A 22968-nucleotide genomic window follows, 5' to 3' on the forward strand; every position below is an offset into this window, starting at 1 on the left:
AACCTTCTACACTTCTGATTTGCTCTAAACTTCTTCCCCTGAGATTGATTTTCTCTTAGGAAGTATGCATATACGTCCCTAATTTTGCATAGTTTTTCCATGTGCTTTTTAATTCTGCCTTCCAAATACCTCTCGCTGCAGATTCCAAAACCTCATTTTTAAAACTGCAGAAATCTGGGAAGCTTGCTGCAGAAATGAAGTTTTATTTTGTTTCCCCGTCTTACCTATATGTGAACTATTCCAATATTAATGCAGCTAACCAAAATGACCAACAAAGGACAAATCACTGCCAAACAGTGTCAGTGTTTCCTCTCACGTGAGAACCAAGCACTAGAGAAGCACTAACATGGAAGTAATTAAAAACACCCTTAAAATAGAAACGTAAGCACGTGGTGCAAATTGCCAGCTCACAGCACAAGGGGGGAAAATGCTGTCTTTTGATCTTTCTTTAGTGACGTTTTAAGCATGTGACACTTGTCTGCAATCACTGTCCAGACACAACCTTCAGGATTTGTGTTATTTTTCTAATTACTCCAAAGAACAGCTTTGGTATTTGCTCCTGACACAACAGCTCTTCAGCCAAAGCGTTCTTGGATAGACTTCTAGCATCTTAAGCAGGATTCTGGGCAAGACCATTCAAGTTCAATGACTATTTCTATTAAGCACTCACCTACGAAACACATATTCTTCATTCAATATCGCACCTGACAGTAGAGAGCATCTCCCTAGCAACCATCACTACCACACTTGCAGCCAAAGGATATAAAAACATTTGAGAAGCCTGCAATAACCTTCTACAGGAAATGCTATTTTGAAAAAACAAAGTGAAATATAGAGGAAATTTTAGGACTGTCATGTTCATCTAGGTTAGGGGGTTTTTTTATTGCTTGGATGGTTTTGGTTTTTTCCTTTGGCTTTTTGAGACCATTGGTGAAAACAAATAAGGAAGAAACTCAAGGGAGATGATGCTTTAAGGAAGGACTTTTAGGAACTTTTTTGAATAAAGCAACCAGGTACAGATAGTCAAAGGGAAAGCTTAACATCAAGGTCATGTTTGGTCAGATTCTGCATTTAAAACAGCAACAAGTCTTTCCTTCCACTTGACAGCAAATGGAGTGGAGCCCCAGCTAACCAGATCTGTAGGATCACTTCTCCAGTTCCTTTCTGCAGCTTTGAACCAGATGGTTGGACCCCACTGCCTGCAAAAGCTGCAGCGCCAAGACTACACCAGACAAACTGCTGGGGTTAGCTATGAATAAACTGATGGCTTTATGTCAGAAAAAGACATGAAGAAAAGGAAGGTTGATTCAAAAGTTCAGGAAACACCTGGAAATCATCGTTCTGCTTCTGCTTTATATTCTCACCACTTTCAGAGGCCACAGATGGTAGTCGGGACTGGCAGAGTTCATTTCTAACAGTAAGGATTTAAGTTAAAATCAAAGGTAGGGGAGAGGGGGGAACCCAAGCTTATGCAAAAAGACCAAGTGAGGATTTTTTTTTCACTGCCAAACACTTAACCACTACTTGTTTACAGCTGCTTACCATTGTTCTGGCTAGAATAAGTCGATCTGCAGAACAGTAATTCCTTTGTGGGCAAATCGTGGCCAAGATACTGCTTCCTTACTCTCACTGCTGAGACTTATAGTGAAGCTTTATTTCAAGTATAGTCAAATGCTGAATAGCAGCTCCTGATCTGCAAAGACTCTTCATAAAAGGAAACTCTACAGAAAGTAAAAACATGCAGCTTTCAGCTGTTTTCATTCATTTTCTCAGTAAGAGAGAAAACAATGTCCCCGACTGACCTGCAGATTTGGAATAATTACCATACACTGAGAAAATTTAAAGTCACCTGCCTGAGATAATTACATTTCAAGAGAACCAATTAGGATCCCACTGAATCCCAACATCTCTAACTTCCAAATCATTTCCATTCTGTTACATGTTAATTACTAAGAACATGATTAATACTGTCATTGCAACAGCTCATAAGCATGGTGATTACGTATCACAAGCACGTAACATGCCAAGTCACATACCAAGGCGTTGACATCCTCAGTTTTGTAGATCAACATCCGTATCTCTTCTGGATCACCACTGAAAATCGCTTGGACCAGTGGCGGCTGGAAAAACAAAACAGAAGCAGCAGCATTACAGGTTTGTTTGTTTTCTGTTTAAAAGAAGAGCGTATTATCCCTGCTAACACTTACTAATGCTGCCCACAAACACTGTATGACCCCAGTAACACATCACCAAGAGTATCTCATCAGTAAGAACTATCAGTTTGCTTGAGGATAAACTGAAATCATGAGTATGTTTGTACATATAATGAGTGTGTATGTGCAGAAACAGGGACCCTCATTAGAATGGCAACTTTTGTCAACAACACGCAATTAGCCCAGATGTTCTCCTTGGCATGTAAGGGGGAAACTAATTACATCAGATACTGCTGCATGCTTGCTGTTGGCACAGATTAATGGTCATGCAATACACATTTAGAAACAGAACATTATGCAGATAATGAATTTCTGGGCAATTACTAAACATCTTGTATCTTTTTACTGAATAAATATGCAACGAGCACAGTTAATTTTAACCACCCAAGAAGCGAAATAATTATCTTATTGTTTCAAGTCTGTTATTATGCTATTATGAATCGGAATGCATAAATAAATAATCAGGCATACGGGAGAAACAATATGCCATGCTCATTCCTCTGGCAGTGCTGGCGTCACTGCCCATCAGTGGGAGGGAGTGCTGCATATGCTCAGCTGCTCCGTTACGCGACCGGAGCTGGCAATTTCAAGTCCTTCCGCCTAGGTTTGCCCTGGACAAATATTTGAGTTATTAACTGAGCTGGCAGAACGTAATCTAGTGAACTAAAAGAACAAAAACCTTGCTGCTGGACACTTGGAAAAAGAAGATCTCTATACAAAGATCCCTATCCCCTGAAGCATATAGTTGAAACAGGCGGTGGCCCCACTTCCACCATCACCTGTCCTGAAGGCAGTGTGTGCCTCCCCGCAAGCTCACTGCTCACTTCCAGGTTGCCTCGTGGTCCTACCAGCAAAAAAGAGTTTCTGGTGCCACGTAATCACCAGTATCTAAAATAACTCTGTAAAATGGAAGCATGCAAGACTCCTTCAGCACATAAACCCACAACAGTTCTTAAAACTCTGCAGAATTTGACTATCTCGTAAAAAGGTTATCTCAAAATTCATAAACAAGCTGGAAGAACAGAGAAAATACCATTTTTTGCCCAATCTTTTCACTGCAAAATTCATCATATTCAAGTGTGGAAAATACATTTCCAAGTTGATGGTGTCTATTTTAAGACATATTAATCCCTTATGCCCTTGAGAAAGATTCACACTGGAATTTCATTCTTGCCACTCCTCTGCTGAAAAAAGGACTAAGGCAGCATCTTTTATCACAACTGTCTGCAGTCTTCTGTATTGTAGTAGATGTTTGAAAAAGAAAGAAAACAAATTGCATTTCACTTGAACCATTTAGCATGCTTCCTTCCCAGCCAATGTCAGAACAACCACAGAGTATTCCCCACCAGAGAAAGCAAACACCAGACCTCCAAGTCTGTTCCTTTCTTCCTCATCTGCTCAACTCAAATCAGAATTCAGCTAAGACTGAGACGGTCTCATTTCTGCATTTTTCTCTACCAAAACAAGTGGTTTAAAGTGACTCTAATCTTATGCCCACTAATGAAAATTTCCTATCCTTAGTGCAAAGCTAACACTAACACCTATGAAGAACCAGTGAATGTTTATGAAATCAGAATGCTCACACTGAAATATTTCCATTTCATGTACATTTATCACAATATTTAAATAACAAACTAAACAGGAAAGCAGTGAACTCGATTTCAAGTTAATGGCAACACAATCCAGTGGCCAAGCAATAAATACCCCCAGCAGCTCAGATTAGTCTCTGAACCTACTTGCAGGTACACCTGGTACCCAACAAAAGGTATCAGCCAGGCTCTGATGACACATAAGCTGAGATTTCAAACAGAGGTATCGGAACCAAGAGAAACACTCAAGTTCAAACATATTTTCAAGTTCAAATATTTTAAGTTCAAATACTGTTGGAGGTGATGTTTTTCTTTTAATAGCGAAAGAATAAAGTACTGTGCATTGTTACATTAATAAAAGAGGAAAGGCTACAGTAAGAGAGTTTGACCCTTCTTCCCTCTGCCAGAAATCTGAATCAGGCACCTGGGTTTACACGAAACGCTTGACCTTTTTAATTAGCATCAGCTACTTAAGACAGAAAGTAGACTGAGAATAACACTGTGTTCCTTTAGACCTGTAATGTATATGAGACCCTAATCTCAATTTTCGTCCACCACCACATATCTACATGCAGCGCCTTATATCAAAACCCAGTATTTATTGTGCCTCTGAAGCAGTTTATAAGCCTCAGACTGTTGATATACACAACATTTGCTGACAGGAGAGAGCTGCCATATACCCATTTGCAAAGGCCTCAGTCCTTCAGCCCTTATTCCCATGAGATTTAGCTTTTACAAATTAATTACAATAGAATCTATCACTGCTAATTGTGATAACAGAGATCATAGAGAACAATCAGAGCCTGTGAATTGGAAAGAACAGCTAAAACCAGTGCAGTTTAATAACCATCGTGAGTCACCGCTGTGCAGCCTTCTCCAGTTGGGCATTTTTCTCATTTACTATTTCATGATCTTACTTCATGTTCAAAGGTATTAGCTTTGAAGTGAGCAACACATTAAAGAATCTTTATTACATATTAACACATTTCCATGCGGGACTCACAGTCATGTATAATGACCTGTTTAGGAAAAATATGCCAGAAGTATGTTGCAGTGCTGTTGCTGCAATTTGAGGTCAGAGCTGAGAATGTGCATCTGCATCCATCAGCACCATGGAAAAAGTATTGCTCCATTCGACACCGGACAGTGATGAAATGAAACTTGTGCAGTTATGTACGTGTTGATGATGGATGTCCAATGACCTGAACAGATTACTTTCTTGATCTTCAATGATAATCACATTCATGCATGAACTTTTCATAACTTCATTTTTCCCCCCTAAATTCCTGAAGGGCAGATAATGACACTTCCTAATTATCGAAAAAGGATTCAGAATATTTTGGGAAAGAATTTCTAAAACCTATGACAACATCATCAATGGGTTATTTTCCTTTACAGAAATATTTTACTTTAAAATTCTTCAAATGCAGAAATTGCTAAACATTCAGAATAAAAAAAATGATAAGAACAAACTAAAAGCAAGCACAGAGCAGGTTATATATAACTATTACTAGAATGAAGCAAGGGTGCAGGTTTCGGAATGACAAACAACTGTTTCACGAGCTCAGCTCTCCAGAGCTTCCAAATTCTTACAGAGAGTTTCAGCTGGGAGTGTTCACATTTTTTTCCTGAAAATATACACCAGCAGCTAACACAAACCTTTCCATGCCACTTCTACAGAGTTACTATTCTAAGTATGAAACTCATCAGCAAGTTTTGTTAGAGTGTTCTTTACTTTGTGCTGTAACTAGCCGTATGGTAAAAATAAAACTTTATCTGAAGACGTGTAGGCACATATCCCCATCTTTACTGCACACAGGACAATCACAAGCTGGATAAATTGACCCATAATTTATCCAGGTAAAATTAGCTTGTTGACCTGAAGGCACAATGATTTTTTTTCAGCGACAGACAGCTTAAACCCACATGGAAGAATGTCTTGCAGAGACAACAAACCACACTGGTAGAAAACAATTTGACATTGTGAAATTCTCCTCCATGGATCTGACAGCACAGGGGAAAGCCAAGACTATCACCAAGCAGCACTGGCAGGTCTCTGAACCCCAGATGAGATGCAGTATTTAAGTGGACTGTCTCAAGTACCATTTTAATTACTATGTCTGAAGTGGGTGCTGAAGCTCCTTGCTAATCAGTCAGAATTTTCGTCAAGTAACTGTGACATACATTAAGTATTTTGTCTTGATTCTAGATGTCCTGACTCACTAAAAAGGATCACTAAAAAGGACTTAATTAAGCCAGATTTTCATTTGACAGGAGCTGGAGGCACATAGGGAAAGGATGATCGATCCCTATGCTGATTTGATATCATATACCATCATTTGGTCCTGTGAGTGAAAAGAAGTTGTGTATTGATCTTTTACTTGTTCTAATTGTATTACATCAAGTTGCTGGACTAAACACTTGGATATGTCCGCGTACTCATTTCTCTTTAACCAGCAAGACAATGTAGCAAGACACATAATCATTTCAAAGTGGTATTGATTGTGCCAGTGTTTTGCCAAACACCTCTATCTTTTTCTGCAGGTACTCCCATTAATCAAGATTACAAGGCTGTTTTCAATGTCATATCACATACACATATTTCCTTCCACTGGTTACAGCACAAGGACTGCTCCTCTTCCTAGTGTTCATAGAATCATAGAATGGTTTGGGTTGGAAAGGACCTTAAGATCATCTACTTCCAACCTCCCTGCCATGGGCAGGGACACCTTGCACTAAACCATGTTGCCCAAGGCTCTGTCCAACCTGGCCTTGAACACCGCCAGGGATGGAGCATTCACAACTTCCTTGGGCCACCCATTCCAGTGCCTCACTACTCTCACAGTAGAGAGCTTCTTCCTTATATCTAACCTGAACTTCCTCTGTTTAAGCTTGAACCCGTTACCCCTTTTTTAATTTAGGACTTTTATCCCCCCGAGCATACAACACATAATGTCTCAAATGCTGTTTTAATTTACAAGTCCGTATGAGTGAAGAGTCATTAACAGGATTTCTCTTAATTCTTAGAGCACATTTCCCTGGTGCTTAGTATTTATACAGTTCCATGTACAGAAATTATTCAACACTAATCACTTTTTAACAAGCCTTGCAGTCTACTTTACTTGCATCAGGGGTTAGCCTTTTACCATGTTTTAAGAATTAATTGCTGAGTAAACACAAAGAGAATTTCGCTCTTAATTTATCATCATTTCAAAGACCGCACTTCTGTTACTGCAATTTCTATATAGCAGTTTCTGACAGCAAAGTACTTTCACAGAGCTGGTATTTGGAGAAGAATGTTCTTGGATGGTTGCTAAAGGGTGTTTCAGAGCAACTAGATTTTTACTGAGCAAATCCTACGGAATACTTGTCCAAGCTGCTGAAGGACCAGTGGAGAGAATCAAATTCGTAAACAGACTGTACTGGTCTTCTGGAAGCACTATGGCAAACTGACAGCATTGTTAAGTGAGTTGATATTCTTACCTAAATAACCTGGACACTTCAATATTTCAAATACAACAATTGTATCTGAAATACAATTCAGGAGAAAAGTTTTTCAGTTAATTTAATTCTATTTTCTTATGTCCTTCCATTTTTTTGCAGACTAGCCCAATTATTTGTAAGGACTGCACATGAAACGCTGCAGAAAGGACAGCATGTATGCCCACACATAGCTACTTATTTCAATTTGTTCCACTGTATTTCCATGCTCAAGGACTTACATGACACTCAGAGGTATTCAACAAAACACAAATCAACATTCCTGAAAGTAAGAAAAACTCTGGGCAGATGTCCCTTTAATATTTTGAGAGAGCTTCGTGCTGTTTTTAAGCTACCATTTAAAGGACACTTAAGAACTGTGCTCTGACACTCCCCCCACACCAATGACTTTATAACTTGCTGCCACACTCTGCTCTAAGTTGCTTAGAGGGATGTGCTGGGCATTTAAGTTTCATTGCAAGAAATGTTCATTTTTCCTGTAACAGCTTCCCATTTCCCTCCATGTCATTTATAACAGCCTCTTTCTATTTAGCTTCTCCAAAACCTCAGGCTGCATTTACCTTTCAGACCATAAAAAGGACTTTAGCACTGATGGTGCATGGCACACAGGGAACGTACTGCAGGAGCAGTGGAGAATCGATCACTACTTCATTTGCTGTTACGTTCTCCTGAGATCAGGAAAAAATGTATATATAAACTGTAACTAGAGCGTATGTTTAGCTCCAAGAGGAACTTTTAACCTAGATTTTTAAAGAAAGAGGAGCTGGAGGGGGGTGTCTGCATTTGCTGGGACAACCCAGCATCTCCTGAACCTGCCCACAGCCTCAGTGCCTGACAGCCTGTCCCTCCAATCTGCTGATTCAAATGATGAATGGCAAGTGCACCAAAACACAGAGAAATGCTCAGTGACCAAATGTGAAAATACCCCAGTGCACACCTATGGCTACCAGTCTGGTCTAACCCTGAGGCACGGGTACTGAACAGCAGCAATGGCATCAGGAGAGGATGTCTGCAATGTTCAGTGCGTTATAAACAATGCTGGGTTTGTATCCAGTGCTTTTCCCCCTCCACCCAAGATCAGTTAAATGCTCAGAAACGCATAAGTGGTTCTGGATTTTAAGTAATTGTTCACAAATGTCTGAATAATTCATGTTATGCTAATGTGTTCTGTAGGTAGTTCCCACTTAGGCATGCGCTCAAGCCTTTCCCATGGTGGCTTCACAAATGAAGACTTGAATATTTCCAGAAATCTTTGGTGCAGAAATAGTTGGAATATGGCGATTCTAACATGATCATCAGATATTGCTATTGCTGATGGCATTAATAAAACCAGAGTTTAACCACTGATATACATTGCTAGCTGGATGACAATTAATCACAAGCTACCCAACAGCTACAGAAATACAGCGGCTCCAACCTGACTCTGCTGGGCAGCTTGTGCAGGCTGCAAAGCTGCCTGCAGCCTGGGAGGATGCCCACCCCTCTGGCTGAATTCTGGTATCCGGTACTGATCAGGGTGAGAGGCTGGAAATTCAGGCCTAGCAAAACACCCTTCTGCATCTTGAGGATGGAAAAATCCAATCATCAGCTTTAGGCGATTTTCCAAAACTACGAGCTCTCCTTCATTACAGCTATTGTACATCATTAACAGAAGGGCAAAAAAGAGCATGATCACTGGCAAAGGGTTGATGTAGTAGCAGTAAAGATGCCTGAAACAAGATTGTCCAACGACAAGCTGAAAAACACCTTCCAGCAAGGCTCTTGCTTTGAACACTGCTTATGCTATGTTTGGAAAAGAACAACCTGAACTGCTGAGAGCACGGCTCAACTGTGAAAAGGGAGCAGGGCATCACAATGCATCCTGCATTACCTGCTTTTAAATTATTTCCCCTCCATATAAGTTAGGCCTTTGCAACAGCTAACTGGATTCAGGACTGGAAACCCAGGCTGAGCTCCCATGGGCTTCTGGCTCTCCGCTCCCAGTCAGCTGGACCTGGCTTTTACTTACACCCCACCCACAAACTCCACGTCTCCAGCCAGACAGAGAACACAATAGATCTGATTCCATAATTAAACATAATCACAATTCATTATTTAGTAAGTGATGTGCAAACCAGAATATACTTCAGTTCACTTTCTCATAAGCACACTGCTTGTGAAGTAATAAGAATAAACCTTCTTCACACCCCTGCCCCCCTGCTACCCCCTGCGCCCTCCCATTCTGGTCCTCCCTGTGCCCAGCTCTTTCCCCCTTCTCTACTCGCCTTCTCCAAGAGATTTAAACCTTTGCTTCTCTCCCTGCTGCCCCATTCCTTTGCTGCTGGAGCATAGAGGGGAGCTGGACTTCTTAGGTGATGCACACCTGAACACCTTTAATTGCAAACACACACTATCAAATACACACTTGCATTTCAAACAAGTGACAAAGCAAGCAAGCCGTAAGCAGAATATAAACTATCTGGGGAAAAAGTATTGCAACATATTGAGACTGCTGAAACTTGAACACCACATTTATTTAGTCAAGCTTTCATGATACTTAAAAAGGAAAACGGTCAGGATTGATTCTCCTTGTGCAGTGCTGGATCAAGCCTAGTATTTCTGTTCGCACAATTTCTGATATGCCATTCTGGACGGTGCAAAACAAGCCTCTCGGCAGATCTATTTCTGGCTGTCAGCTTGGCTCTAGACTTTGGCTCTCTCCCATTTTTCATTATGAAGCCTATCAACTGCCCCAAGAATTGCTTATGTTTCCAGGTGAAGTGAAGGTTACATCCTGCCGTTCCTGGAATCCTGAAATACCTCTACACACCACATGCACTGCGAGCGGTCTATGTTTTGTTAAATTTATCAGTTAAAGGCACTGAAGTATCTCATGAGATGTTAAATTTAGATCACTTCTAAAAAGGAAAAGAGCTAAGCATGTTTAATTCAGCTTGGCCAGTGTCCTTTCCTTCATTCTCATTACTGGAGGCTGTCCACCAGTCTTGATTTAAGTGGTGGAGTTTTCGATTTTGGCATTTGGGGTTAGGGGGGTAGAGTGTTTAAGTGCCTGCAGATCGTATCAGAAAATTAGTTAATAAATCCTGTCTTGAAGTTACATTAATCAAGTGGAGACAAAGACTCAGCATGCTGCAGACTAGTTAAAATAAGAAAGCATTTTTTAAAGGAGACAAAAATAAACATAGTAGCATAACATTTGTTATATTCACCAGCATTTGTTACCCGTTTTAGTGTCTGCCACAGACAGCATAATAAGGTCTGTTGAAATATCTGCAGAGATTGAGGATAATCAATCTAATGGTATCCTGAATTTTTCTTGTCCTCTTTGTTTGTTCAAAGTTTCTTGGGATTTTGTCTTGACACAAAGTGTGTGTTGTGTAATATCTCACAACAAAGATATCAATGACACCATTAAATACAGTGATGGGATTGTAACAGCACTACCAGTGAAAGGATCCAATTCTTTTTATACATTCCCAGCAGTGAGTGCTGCACTACTAATCCATTTGAATACTTCTTGTCACATCCATATTTTGACTCCCAGAGCTTTTTCCTTCCCCCCCTTCCCTAATAATCCATCTATCATCTAGGCAGAAGCAGGGAAGAAGGCCTGGCACCAAGGCAGTGTTTCTGAACAAGAGTACAGCAGTGAGTAAGATCTCTGGGGGCATAAATTCCAGCTGGTGTAAGTCAGTTTAAGTGAACTCCCAAGCAAGAGGCACTGTGCCATGTTACACCACCTGCTTTCAGAAGAGCCCTGTGCTTTCTCCCCACCAGAAGCACATATGAGAGGTGGCCAGGCAGCATGAGGTTATGAACCTCAAGAGAAATAAAAGTTGGAAGCAGGGCCGCAGCAATGCCAGTGACAGGTCTGCTCCTTGCTAGAGTTTTAATAACAACACAGTTAGAGGAGAAGCTCACTTGAAAAACATCAACCGTACCGAAAGCTTCATTTCCTGCTTGCTTGTCTTCAAACACGCTTCAAGCACACCAGCAATTTCTTTTTCAATCAATTGCATAGGTGTTGAATTCCACAACAACAATAACAACAACAAAGATTATTAAAGCCAACCCCGCGCACCGGAGGATGCTCTGGGGAACAAACAGGTCCATGCTGGCTGCAGCTACACACCTAAACCGACATGTCTCCTCCTTTCAGTGGCCCCACAGCCCCACATCCTCTGGAGACTGCTGACATTCTGCCTTCACCCAGCTCTACCAGCAGCAATGGCAGCCAACAGAAGAATAAAAAAAGAAAAGAAAACAGGAGAGGAGCGGAAATGCTGCAAGTTTATCTTCCTTCGGTTTATCACTTATCAAACCATGACTTACTCCTCTCTTCCTTGCCGAGGTAAGCATGAGCAAGGACCTCTTACACACACTGCAGCTGGTTTAAGCAATCTTGCCATATTCCTGTTTCAATGCAGCAGCACAGTGAGACCTGCCTTTCTTCTGGCATCCTGGACACTCAGTGGTACAGAATAATAGTCCACTGAATCTCTATCTGCACTGTAATTAAGTGCTATATCTGATATAGCCAGCATGCATTGATACTCATCATACACTCTAATAAAAATCCTTTCATTTTTAGAAAATTAATCCTGATTTAGGGAACTGTAAAGTGGCATCTGATCCTGTAAGATCTCACTCAGCAAGATTAGGACTTCCGCTGGTTAACAGGGTCTGGTTTATATTAATGTACACACGAAGAAGGCAGCTATGAAACAGAGAGTGCCCTGATAAATCTGCAGATACTTCTGAACTACAAGAGACTACAACGACGTCGGAGGGCAGGTTTCAATGCAGGTTACAACCACCTCACTGAATTATACAAACAACTGGACTGGAGGAAGATGAGGAGTACGGAGGAAAACACAGCATGTCCGTTAGGAAGAAATCCAGAGTTGTAACATGGCAGTTTTGTATAAGAAAGAATTTGGGACTGCAGTTACTAACTGAATGTAACTGAACAATGTTATGAAAGAGGAAGAGACCTTAAAATAGCAATGCAGCTTGCAAAACACACAGTAGTCCTTCCACACTGCTCAGTTCTGCATAAGCTGTGACTGGATTGAGACATTTGGGGCATTACTTGACTTGGAGACCAAAACAGAGCTCTAAAACATGATTTACAGGGAAGATCCAAACAGATCAGAGCTTTGCAGCCTACATAGAAGAAAATTTAAAGGGAACATGAGAACAATTTGCAATAAAAGCTTGTTACTAAAAGAAATCATCTGCTTTCCACAGATATACAAGACACACATAGCTCGAATGGCAGTCTGCAAGAAGGATGAATCTCTGCTCCATTAAAGGCAACACAAACCAGGACACTGATTACCAATTCAGCTGAGTTACAATCAGTGAACTGCAGAAGATGATAATTTCAAGAACAGATCTAGTCTAATGATCACTGAAGGTCAAAGGGATTCTTTTCTGGCTTTTTAGGCTTCGGTAGGCAAGAGATTGAACATACAAAAGCAAAAGAGCCCAAACACAATTCACACCTCACTTACATAAAAACAAGGCTTAATGCAAATAGTATAAGCTACAGCAGACTGCACTTCCAATAAAAAGCAGAGAACATGCATTTTCCAGCATTTCAGGTGAGTATTACACCATAAAAGGGGCAATTACTTAGTGTGGCACAAGGTGCTAGAGAAATATCTACAGAAATCAATAAAAATACATGTATTTCCAAAAGCTCAAAGTGAGTCTAGTGCCTTTGGGTGGAAATACACTAATATGTGCCATGACTTCAGCAGAACTTTCAAGACCCTGTTTCATTCACTCATCAGAGGTTAATTACAGCTGTAGCTTTCTTCACATGAGTTCACAAGCTGAGTTTCTGTTAAGGACAGATATATTTTGCAGTCACAATCTCACATGTTCTTGAATCTCATCTTCTTAGCAGTGATTTGCCACGAGCTGTCACGGGTGTCTAAACCAAGCCCCAAACAACAGCAAACCTCTGGGGTCATGAAAGTGACATAAGGGAGGGAAAAGGCATTTTGGGGACTTGAGCAAAACCTGAAACACCTGACTTGCTTGGTCTTACCATGATCTTGCTCAGGTCCAAGTAACTTCCCCTTTCATTGCATTTGACACACACCACCACACCAGCGCCTGTCCCCTAAGCACCGCAGTGAAGCAGTGATGAACGAGTGCCATCCCAACAGCCTTCCTCCTGCCAGCTCCAGAAAACCCCAGAAAATCTTCCAACTTCCTTTCTCATACATCACCAGTGCCAAATAACACCTTAAAAGACATTCACCGCTAATGTTTATGTTTCCTGATTTAGAGGGTCATGGAGCTCACAGTGCGCTTGAAGAGCACCATTATTACCGCTTTCATAAAATAGTAAAATCCTTTGCAGATTTTAGTCACTGGCATTCACCTTCTGCATAGCAAGTATAAAATTCAGATTAAAAACATTTAACTACTGAGGCTGATGACAGTGTTATTTCCATTAATAGCAGAGTAACTATGTGCGAACATGCAGATCAGTCCGTAACAGCATTTCATCTCTTTCTTTACATTAGGCATGCTACAGTTGGCATGGAGCTCCGCTCAACAACCGAAGCAGATGTTTTACCTCTATTTTGAATCTGGAACAGATTAGCAAAGTTAGCTTGATTCAACATATCCTGATAATAGCCTCATACTCATCATCAACCAAACTATTGAAGCTGATGGGGAGGGAACAGAAGAGGGAGAATGTCAAGCTTTGCTGATGAATGCAATGTCAGGTAGCCAGGTCAAAGGAATGAAATGGAAATTTTAAAAGGTTTCAAAATTGGCTTCACTTCAGAAACCAGTTCAGGATCTTCCAAACACAATGCATCTGACTGTGACAAATCCAGCAGCTTCAAAATGACTTTGTACAGAGCCAAATTAAACCAAAAGATGAGCCTGAGAGCTGTAATGAGCTATTACACCCTTTTTTCCAACAAGTTACCATCACAAGTTTAACACCTTTGTCTGGATACCCTCTGGAAAGGCTGCAAGATGTCTCCGAGACCACTGTCACAGTTTAGAGACTCAGTGTGAGCCTTCCCTTCATCACACAGAATTCCATGCCTTAAATACATTTCCATATCTGAGAAAAATTCATCTTGAATGAGAACGTCACCCAGAACTGTAAGTGTATGCATTCACATCAGCTGAAAAAGCAGGATACAAATCTTCCTTCTTCTCAAGTAGCTTCCAGCCACAGCCACGATCTCTTGCTGAAACTCCTCAGCACAGAGAAGGAAGGCTAGAAAGGGCCTCAGCACCCCCGACCCCTATAGAGCTATAACTCACTTTGTATAAGCAGTTCTCTTCACTATCACTGCCAGTCAAGTGGTAAGGTTTGCAGTCAGACACTGCCCAGCTACGCTAGAGACCTTCCCTCTGCCCATATCACATCTAGGCACATTAATCCCCTCCGGCCTGGGATAATCATTGCCCAAATGGAGCTTTCCTTTCTGGAGATGAAGGCTTGGTGGGGGGTGCTCAATCACAGACTTGACCCGTGTGGCATGGCCAAGACAAGCCCCACTCTATCAAACAACAGGGAGGGGACAAAAAATCATCCAGCAAAGAAAAGAGAACACAAAAGAGGGAAAGAGTGCCGTCTATTTCAGATACCCTTCTGCAACACAAAGTGCTCAGAGAAGCCAGAAGGAAAAAAAAAAAGGTCACTTTTTACAAAACCCTTTTCAAACCCAAACTGCAGGTACCATTTGTAATCCAAACCCCATTTGTGATTTTGCTAGAGAGGCCGTTGCTTATTAAAGCTGCGAGTTAATTAGACTTGCATAGCTTAACACATCAGCCTCTCATTGATTTTTTGTGAACCATTCCACTTCAAAAGCGATTAACTTAATATTTGGTGCTGTGTGATATGCCCCATGAGTCTGATGCCAAAAAGAACACTTGCAGAAAGGAATACTATAGAGCTTGATTAAAAATATAGAATAGTAGTGGGGGTTTTTTAATAGAGAGTTTATACGTAAAAAACAACAAATCTGTATTTTGAGTCTCTAAAGACTGCAGATCATGATCTCCTCTCCAGTTCTTTTGTAAATATTCCTGTATTAATCTGGTCAAACTTAGCATATTAGTAAATATGTGACCTCACTACAAAACAAAAAGCAATCCACCACCACTTAATCAGCTAATGCTTGTAACTGCTTGTTGTCAAGGCAGTGGCAATGTGCTTTACATTCATTTTTGCCTGCGCTGTTAAGCGGGGCATTATCCTCAACCTCTCACTAATGACAACAGCAGAAAGAGCTGGTGACAGCTTGATCAACTGCCTAATGAGATCAGGAAAGCTGAATTACAGTAACCTAGCTAAATGATAAAACCAAACCAAAACAGAGGATTTCCAAACCCAGTCTGACTTTACTGTCCTTCTATGATGACACCACTCCTTGGCCACCCACTCTGGCCACACCACTGCAGATGCCTGTGGTATTGGAACACTTCCTTTTAACTGGGAGCTCTTCAAGTCGTGCCCATCAGAGAAGAGGATGTTTGAGGAGGAGCATGGGGAACACATATGGGCTGCCACTAGTTACCCCAGATGCCTTCTTTGCTAAGGGATCATCCTATTTGAGATGCACCCCTTATGTGAACTGAAGAAGCAGGTGCTAACATTCCAAAAGAAGGTTTTCCTTCTAAAGGTTCCTTCTTTCTAGAAGTTTTCCTTCTAAATGCCATGTAAATGCCACACCAGAGTCTGTGTAACTAACTTAGTAATCATCTCCATTTCTTTTCACAGTTTTTTACAAGTGACTCAAGTGAAGCATCAGAAGCTAGTGAGATCTGAGAGCACCTAAGCTAGGCCCAGACTTGGTTCTTCACTTGCTCAACTCTTTTTCAAGGAACTGGTTTGGTAAACCACTGTCCTATTTTGTTGTCTGGTTTGTCCATTCTCAGGCCATCCTGCCACACTGAACTGCAAATCAAAGCAAATCTCTCTGCATCTCACACCCTCCTCTTAGTCCTTGTTAAACTCCTGCCTGCTTTTTGTGGTAATGATTGTAATTCAAGACCTGTATGTCTCCTCTTCTGATGTCTTGTTTACACTGGTATATGTAGCTTACCACTCACTGGCTGCACAACACTTCAGACGAGTATGTAGGAAAGCAGAGCCTTGCTGTGTTACAGACCTCAGATTTTCAGTATATGACAAACAAAATGCATTCGAGGGCCACCTAACACTGCATTTAAGTTAATGGCAAAATCTTTCGAACTACTCCAAGAGACAGAGAGCAATGTTTGGTACTTTTAAAAACCCCACCCTCAACATATGAAGCTGCATGACCTTTTGGAGGAATGGGAAAGGTTTCAGAGGGGTAGGAAAGGTTGTGCCATCTCACCATCTTCATTCAGCTTGATTGCAAGGACCTTAAAGAAAGGAAAGAAAGGGAAGAAAAGAAAAAAAGGAAGCAGTCTGTTCCCAAAAGTCTGATGAACTGTTTCCACTGAGAGTTTTGCTCGGGGAAGTACAGGATTCTTCTGCTTGCAGCCACTTCACGTAGGGTTCAGATTCCCTCCTCCTCTGGGAAAAGATGAGTAAGACAACAGTTTCTCTACACTATCTACAAAGTCTCATCGACCAACTGACACTACACTGTAAATGCGACTTGGCCCAAGGGGAATTCAGTCCCAATGCACTGAGCTAAAACAATGCTTGGCAGGGAGTTTAAAGCCATGCGAATATGGTAATGCTAGCAAAAAAGGTGGATGTACCCTTCTCCATCCCCATGAGAGGCCTGTACAGATGATTTCAGGCTGTTTAAACACAGGCAGAATCTTAAGGCAGTAACTGGAGAGAAGGGAGGGAAAACCAGCAAAGTCTTCCTGGTGAGGACAAGCCACACACAGCACCCTGCCCTCCAGCTTTGGACTGCCAGCTCTGTGGTCTAGACATCAGATATGACTGGACCATAACTGGGACTGTACTGGTCCTGCTCCTCCAGACTACAGGGGCAGAGTGCATGTTTCTGATGTATTCTAACTCCAGTTCACCTGTTCCCTGAAACTGTTTGGGTCCCAGAAGTATTTAATTATTTCTCACTTGAATTTTATTGACTTTTATTTCTGTCTCTACAAAAGGAAAGAAGAAAAAAAAAGAATAGAAAAACCAGCTCTGAGTCATATTAAATATTTGAGTAGATTTCTGCAAACCAAGAACAAGATATTTCTAATCTAGGTCATCTTACAAAGATATTGATGTCACTGTGCTAAATGTCTGCTGTCCAAGACAGAGTTGCCTCTAGCTGACTTGCTGCACTGACACAGATTCTGAGAAAAGCCTCAGGAAATACTTTAAGGAGGTTTCTGTGAAGACAGAAAAAGACAAATCACGTTTCTAAATGGCTGCACCCAACCCCAGCAGCCAGTTCTGTTTCAGATAATGGAAGTACCACAGAACACAGCTTGCTCTTGTAAGGAAGTAAGGACTGATAACATGCCAGTCTTTTTGCAGTTTTTCACTGGAGGGCTATCCGACTCCAGCTTTCATTCGGTTTGCTGTATTAAGAGAGCAGAAGTTGGCTGCGATGCACTCTGAGTTTGCTAAGCACTGTTTAACAGAGATAAGGGGGGAAGTAAACCACAGTTGGACGTCACTTGTCAGCCTCCAGCCACACTTGACTCAGGCTGGATATGTGCAGTTATGTTCAAACCCAAGCCAACATACCCTTTGCTGTGCAAATCCTACACCTTTGCAACCAGCCATGTCTCTCTTATTGACCAAGTTCAGCTTCTTTCTCTTTCCCTCCTGACAATTAATGTCAAACTGATCCTTTCTGCTAAAATTCCGGGAGGTTAGGATATCACAAGAAAGGAAGAGGCCCAGGAAGCTATAATTTTGCAGGGAAGAATCATGATTGCCAAAGACAAATCAGCAACAAATACAGGAAAGCAAAAAGGAATGCATACTCCCTCATTTGCTACAAGCATGAGAGCTTGTAGATATTCAAACACACAAGCTCCCTGATGATCACCACCCATGTCCTCCACAGCTTCCCTCCTGGCTACAATCTCAGAGGTACAGATTCCATCTTTCCAAAGCAAGGTCACTCGGAAAAGATTCATCTTTCATGTGTGATACAGCAGAGCTAACTGGAGAGATAAAAGGCAGACTACCTGCCCGCTGCAACAAGTTAGGGTTTTTTAATTGCATATGGACAATTAGATGTGTTTTTAATAAGGACAAAAGTGGAATACCCAGATTTAGGGCTACCTCTGAAAACCAAGTCCCGAAATGCAGAGTGTAAGGAAAGCTCACCATGTGCACAGGCTGTACTCCAACCTGTCTTATTTACTGAATGCATGCCCATTCATTACCAGCGTTACATGTGCCAGCAGCACCAGTGCGCTGTGACTCAGGGCAGACAGCAAGATGCTCTCCTGCTGTTATCATCAAACACGACTCAGTTTTCATGCCTTCATGAAGAACTGTCACACATCTCAGCTTAAAAATAAAGTTACATGACCTGTCATGAAGGTGAAGCAGTTTTCCTAGCATGACTGCAATGCACAGTGCTGTCCCCACAAGCCTCAGCTGGAAATTTAGGAACAGCATAATGAAAAGGAGATTAAGAAATGTAAGTACTAAAGATTACATAGCTTTTAAATAAGAGCAAACCTTTAGAGCTATCCAGGATGGCTTTAGGAAAACTACAATGTTATGCAGCACCCAGAGTGGTCACTTCAGTTCAAACCACCACATACTGCATTATTTAAAAGATCTGTGCTTCCAAAAAGGCAGGAATTATCCCCTGAATTAGAGTTTTCAGGTAATGCCTGAAGCTTGCCCTATGATGGTGATGTCTTTGCAAACCTCTGTCTGGAGTTTATTTTAGACTCTCTAATTTTTGCTATTTTTTAAAAGAAAGTGGTAAGAAATTTCATTCTCACAGTCAGAAAACCACTTCTCACGTTCATTTCTCCTAATCATTTCTCACAAACATTGCTGTTCAAACACCATCATATGTGCAAAGTGTAATTAAGATGTTCTAGATAAATGAACAAATGACAAGTCTGTTTGCATGACAGGAGGTGAAAAAAGCCCACGCTGAACAAGCTGGAGGTTCCTGAAGCCTATAAGGGGATAACTGCTGGTTTATAGCAAATCAGAATTGTGTTATCTCAAATTGATTAAAATTGACAGGTAAATTAAATGCTGCATTTACAAACCTCCAGTGACAACTGCAATGAAAATCATAAGAAATGGACAATAAATCATACTCAATAAATCATAAGAAATGGACAGATTAATGCTTCTGCCATGTTCTTCTGCCAAAGCCACGGCAGGTGTCCCAGGCAGACCATGTTTCCACTGTTCATTTTGGAAAGTGACGAAAGTCGTACTGAAGCTGGTAAAGATAGGTGCTGTTGCCTCCAACCTAAACAAAGCACTCGTTGCACGTTGTGTGCAAGCTAGACAGGTAGCAGGAGAGTGTCAGAACTGCACATGGCCAAAAAATACATTTATTGGGTATGCCAAATTTGCAGGTTCTCTGAACACATCTCCTAGCATCAAAAATGACCCATGACTGGTTTGTCCCTGGGCCTTCCCGTCACAGACCTAGGGGCCAGAACTAGTGAGTGGGTTTGAATACCTCCTGTGTGCTGAAGGTCTCCCTTTTACTAGTTCAACATCTCAGCAGAAGCACCTGAACTGCCCCATTTCCCTTTTCCAAACTGGGGCTCAGAGCCACCACACTTTGCAATTGGAGACAGTGATGTTTTCATTCTGCAATCTCAAAGTGCTTCATAAGGGTGGACCACTGCTTCACACGCTAAGAAACAAGCACAGAGAAGCACATGTAAAATTGTTATAGAACTGATTCTGCTTTCAAGTATTTTCAGGTTTTATGTTTTCAACATTTGCAAAGCACTGAAAATATTTCCGTAGTAGCTTTTGTTGAGTGACAGCATTATTAAATTCCATAAGTAAATTGGCATTTATAGAAGAATTGGTGATAAGATCTGTAAATGAGCTCCCAGGCACCAGAACAAATGGAATTACAAGAAGCTAGGAAAGCAGTTTTGTGCCTTCCTTTTCTTCCTGTTCCACCCAAAAATGGCATTCACGTGAACAGAGAACCAGGCATTCGTAAGTCTGTACTGGCATCACAGCACTGGGGTCACATCTGCACACCATTCATTAAAAAAGCCAAATTTCTAAGACCTTCCTCATTTGTACTTTCTGCCATAACTCTTCATTCTCACTCCCAGCCATCTGCTTTCTCCTATGGAAGCAAGGGGTCAGGCTGTGAACGTCAATCCCAGCCCCTTTCCAAGGGAGGTGCCACAAAATCAAGTCAGAGCTTGATTTTGCCGAATGTCACCTAGCTCTGAATCTGGTTGCAAAGCCAAACATACGAACATACTTAGAACATTTCTCCTTAAAGGCCATCCATCAGAATATCAACTGGGGACAAAGATTTCCAGAGGGAAACTGTATGAAGTGATTGAAAACCACATTTGTATCAATGAGGCAGAACCCGACACAGGGAGTTTCACAGCTCGGGCACTGTAGACACAGTGGAGCAAGCAGATGAGGGACACAGCACTGAGCTGCTCAGGCCTCCCATCCTCTGCAGATGCACAGCATCCTGGTTACATCAGAGGAACTTGTGGGAGTCGAGTGCGCAGCTGTGTTAATCACAGCTAATCAAAAGCCAGAAGAGAAGACCTGGGTCCTGAGGAAACGTAAAGATGAATCACTTTAGGGAGTCTTTTTGCATACTTGGTTCCCCCTGCCAAGGTAACATTTTATTTCCATTACCCTCAGCTAGACTCCTTAGACCTGTGGCACTGCTTGTTCCCACACTGGCCCAGAGGGAGTGCTGAGCAGCCCAGGGACTTGTCTTCCCCTCTTTCCAAAGCAGCCAGCCATTAGCTGTGAATTAGTCTCAAGGAAAGGAGCTGGATTAGCGACTGTTCACTTTCTAGCACACCGCTGTCCCGTATCACACCAAAAATCCCACCAACACCCTCGGTCACACAGATGGCACAATAATTAATGTACTGCTAGGGGGCAAATCACCCTCCTCACCCCTTCTCCCCATGGGACTCGTTCAGAAACCAAAGCAGAGCAGCAAGATGGTCTGCACCCCCAAGACCCACACTTCACAGGATCTATCACTTAGGTACCAATTAACATGCTGTCAGCTGCCCAGTACTCCCAGAGAACAAAACACATCCCATATCTAACTAGACAGCATCACATCAGAGAAATAACCAACCCTTTCTCAGACCGAAGGAAGGAAGGAAGGAAGGAAGGAAGGAAGGAAGGAAGGAAGGAAGGAAGGACAGGAGCAGGTAATTATACTGAGCTATAGATACAGAAGATGAAAAGCGCTTTATGGAAAATATAAAGCAAGAAGTATATGTTGATTTTAATTTCCCAAAATGTTTAACCATAGGCTGTTTTTTGCAACTGTTTATCACAGAGCTGCCTAAATCCACTGCCAGCCACGGATTTAGCAGTTATTTACAGGCTTATAGTGTAATTCTGGAAGCCTTACATTGTACACCCACTTTGGTCACCATGACATCTGCCCAAAATGAGATTCTGGCTGCAAGTATCATTGCACTGCTGATGATGATCCCTGAAAGAGATCCTAAGCAGCAGGTAACTCTCTTCAGCCTCCCTCTGACATGGGATTCACTGATACAGTCCCTCTGTAGGAAAAGAAGGGTTAATCTCTTTAAAGAACTATAATTAGCTGGACAGGAAAGTCAATTCTGTCTTCCTGATTCAGCGGCAGTGAGTGCCAAGAGCCTGAACACACACGCAGGGAGAGCAGACACACACAGCCTTCAAGAGTAAGCCCTAGTCCAGCCCCGTTCCTTCAACGCAACCAAGCACCATGTTTGCCTCCCTCCTCTGACACCTGAACTTACATGAGGGACACGGGCTGATTTCTCTTTAGCAATCTTCTATACGGAGGATAACACTCCGCTGCTTTGCTTTTTAAATCTGAGGAGGAAACCCAAACTGTACCATACCCCTTCTCCTGCACCAGTGCTGCTTGAACTTCAAATATAGATAATCCTTCTTTTTTTTTTCTTCTTTTTTTCAAAGACCAAGCAACTTTAGTATAACACAATTACAATAAGTGGCTTCTAAATAAGACCTTCAGAAATAACCAGTTCCTGTAGTTGATACAAGCAGCTTGCTTTGTAGATCTAGTTCAATAAAACATTAAAATGCAATACTGGATGAGTTTTGCAATACTTTGTTTTCCCCCATGTAAATTTGATTTCATTTATCATTTCGGCCTCAAGTCAGGAGTTCAATATTTAGCTCCTATATTTAATTACATTTTCTTTTCATCATGGCCTTTTCCAGATAAATGTTTAATCAGGGTGTTCACTGTAATATAAAAATTACTAGAGTGAAAAGAATGAAGTAATAATGTTCTCATCCTTATATGTAATGGTGTATGTTAAATTCTAGAAGGTTGATTAAAAAAGGGCAACGATGTCACTGAATGAAAAACCCGTTAATAAGCCCTCAAGGAAAAAATGAGCTAAGTAATGGTAAAATTAACAACCAGAATATGAAACCATCACACCTTTTAGAGAGTATCAGGGACCCATTCATGCTTCAGTAAGATGCAATAAAAGCAAAATATGAAGTTCAATGCGTC

At 41.5% G+C, this 22968-nt stretch overlaps 1 protein-coding gene across 7 annotated transcripts in view; it reads right to left on the bottom strand.

Annotated features, from left to right (window-relative positions):
* Nucleotides 1-22968, bottom strand: part of ANKRD44 (ankyrin repeat domain 44) — a 137949-nt gene that overhangs the window by 73965 nt on the left and 41016 nt on the right. For all 7 annotated transcript variants that reach the window (XM_030486250.1, XM_030486249.1, XM_030486253.1 and 4 more), the window contains exon 2: nt 2037-2120. In XM_030486250.1, the coding sequence (XP_030342110.1) occupies nt 2037-2120 (84 nt within the window). The remainder of the gene's footprint in view (nt 1-2036; nt 2121-22968) is intronic.

This window comes from Strigops habroptila, chromosome 5, assembly GCF_004027225.2.
Source record: "Strigops habroptila isolate Jane chromosome 5, bStrHab1.2.pri, whole genome shotgun sequence".
In the NCBI taxonomy this organism is placed as follows: Eukaryota; Metazoa; Chordata; class Aves; order Psittaciformes; family Psittacidae; genus Strigops; species Strigops habroptila.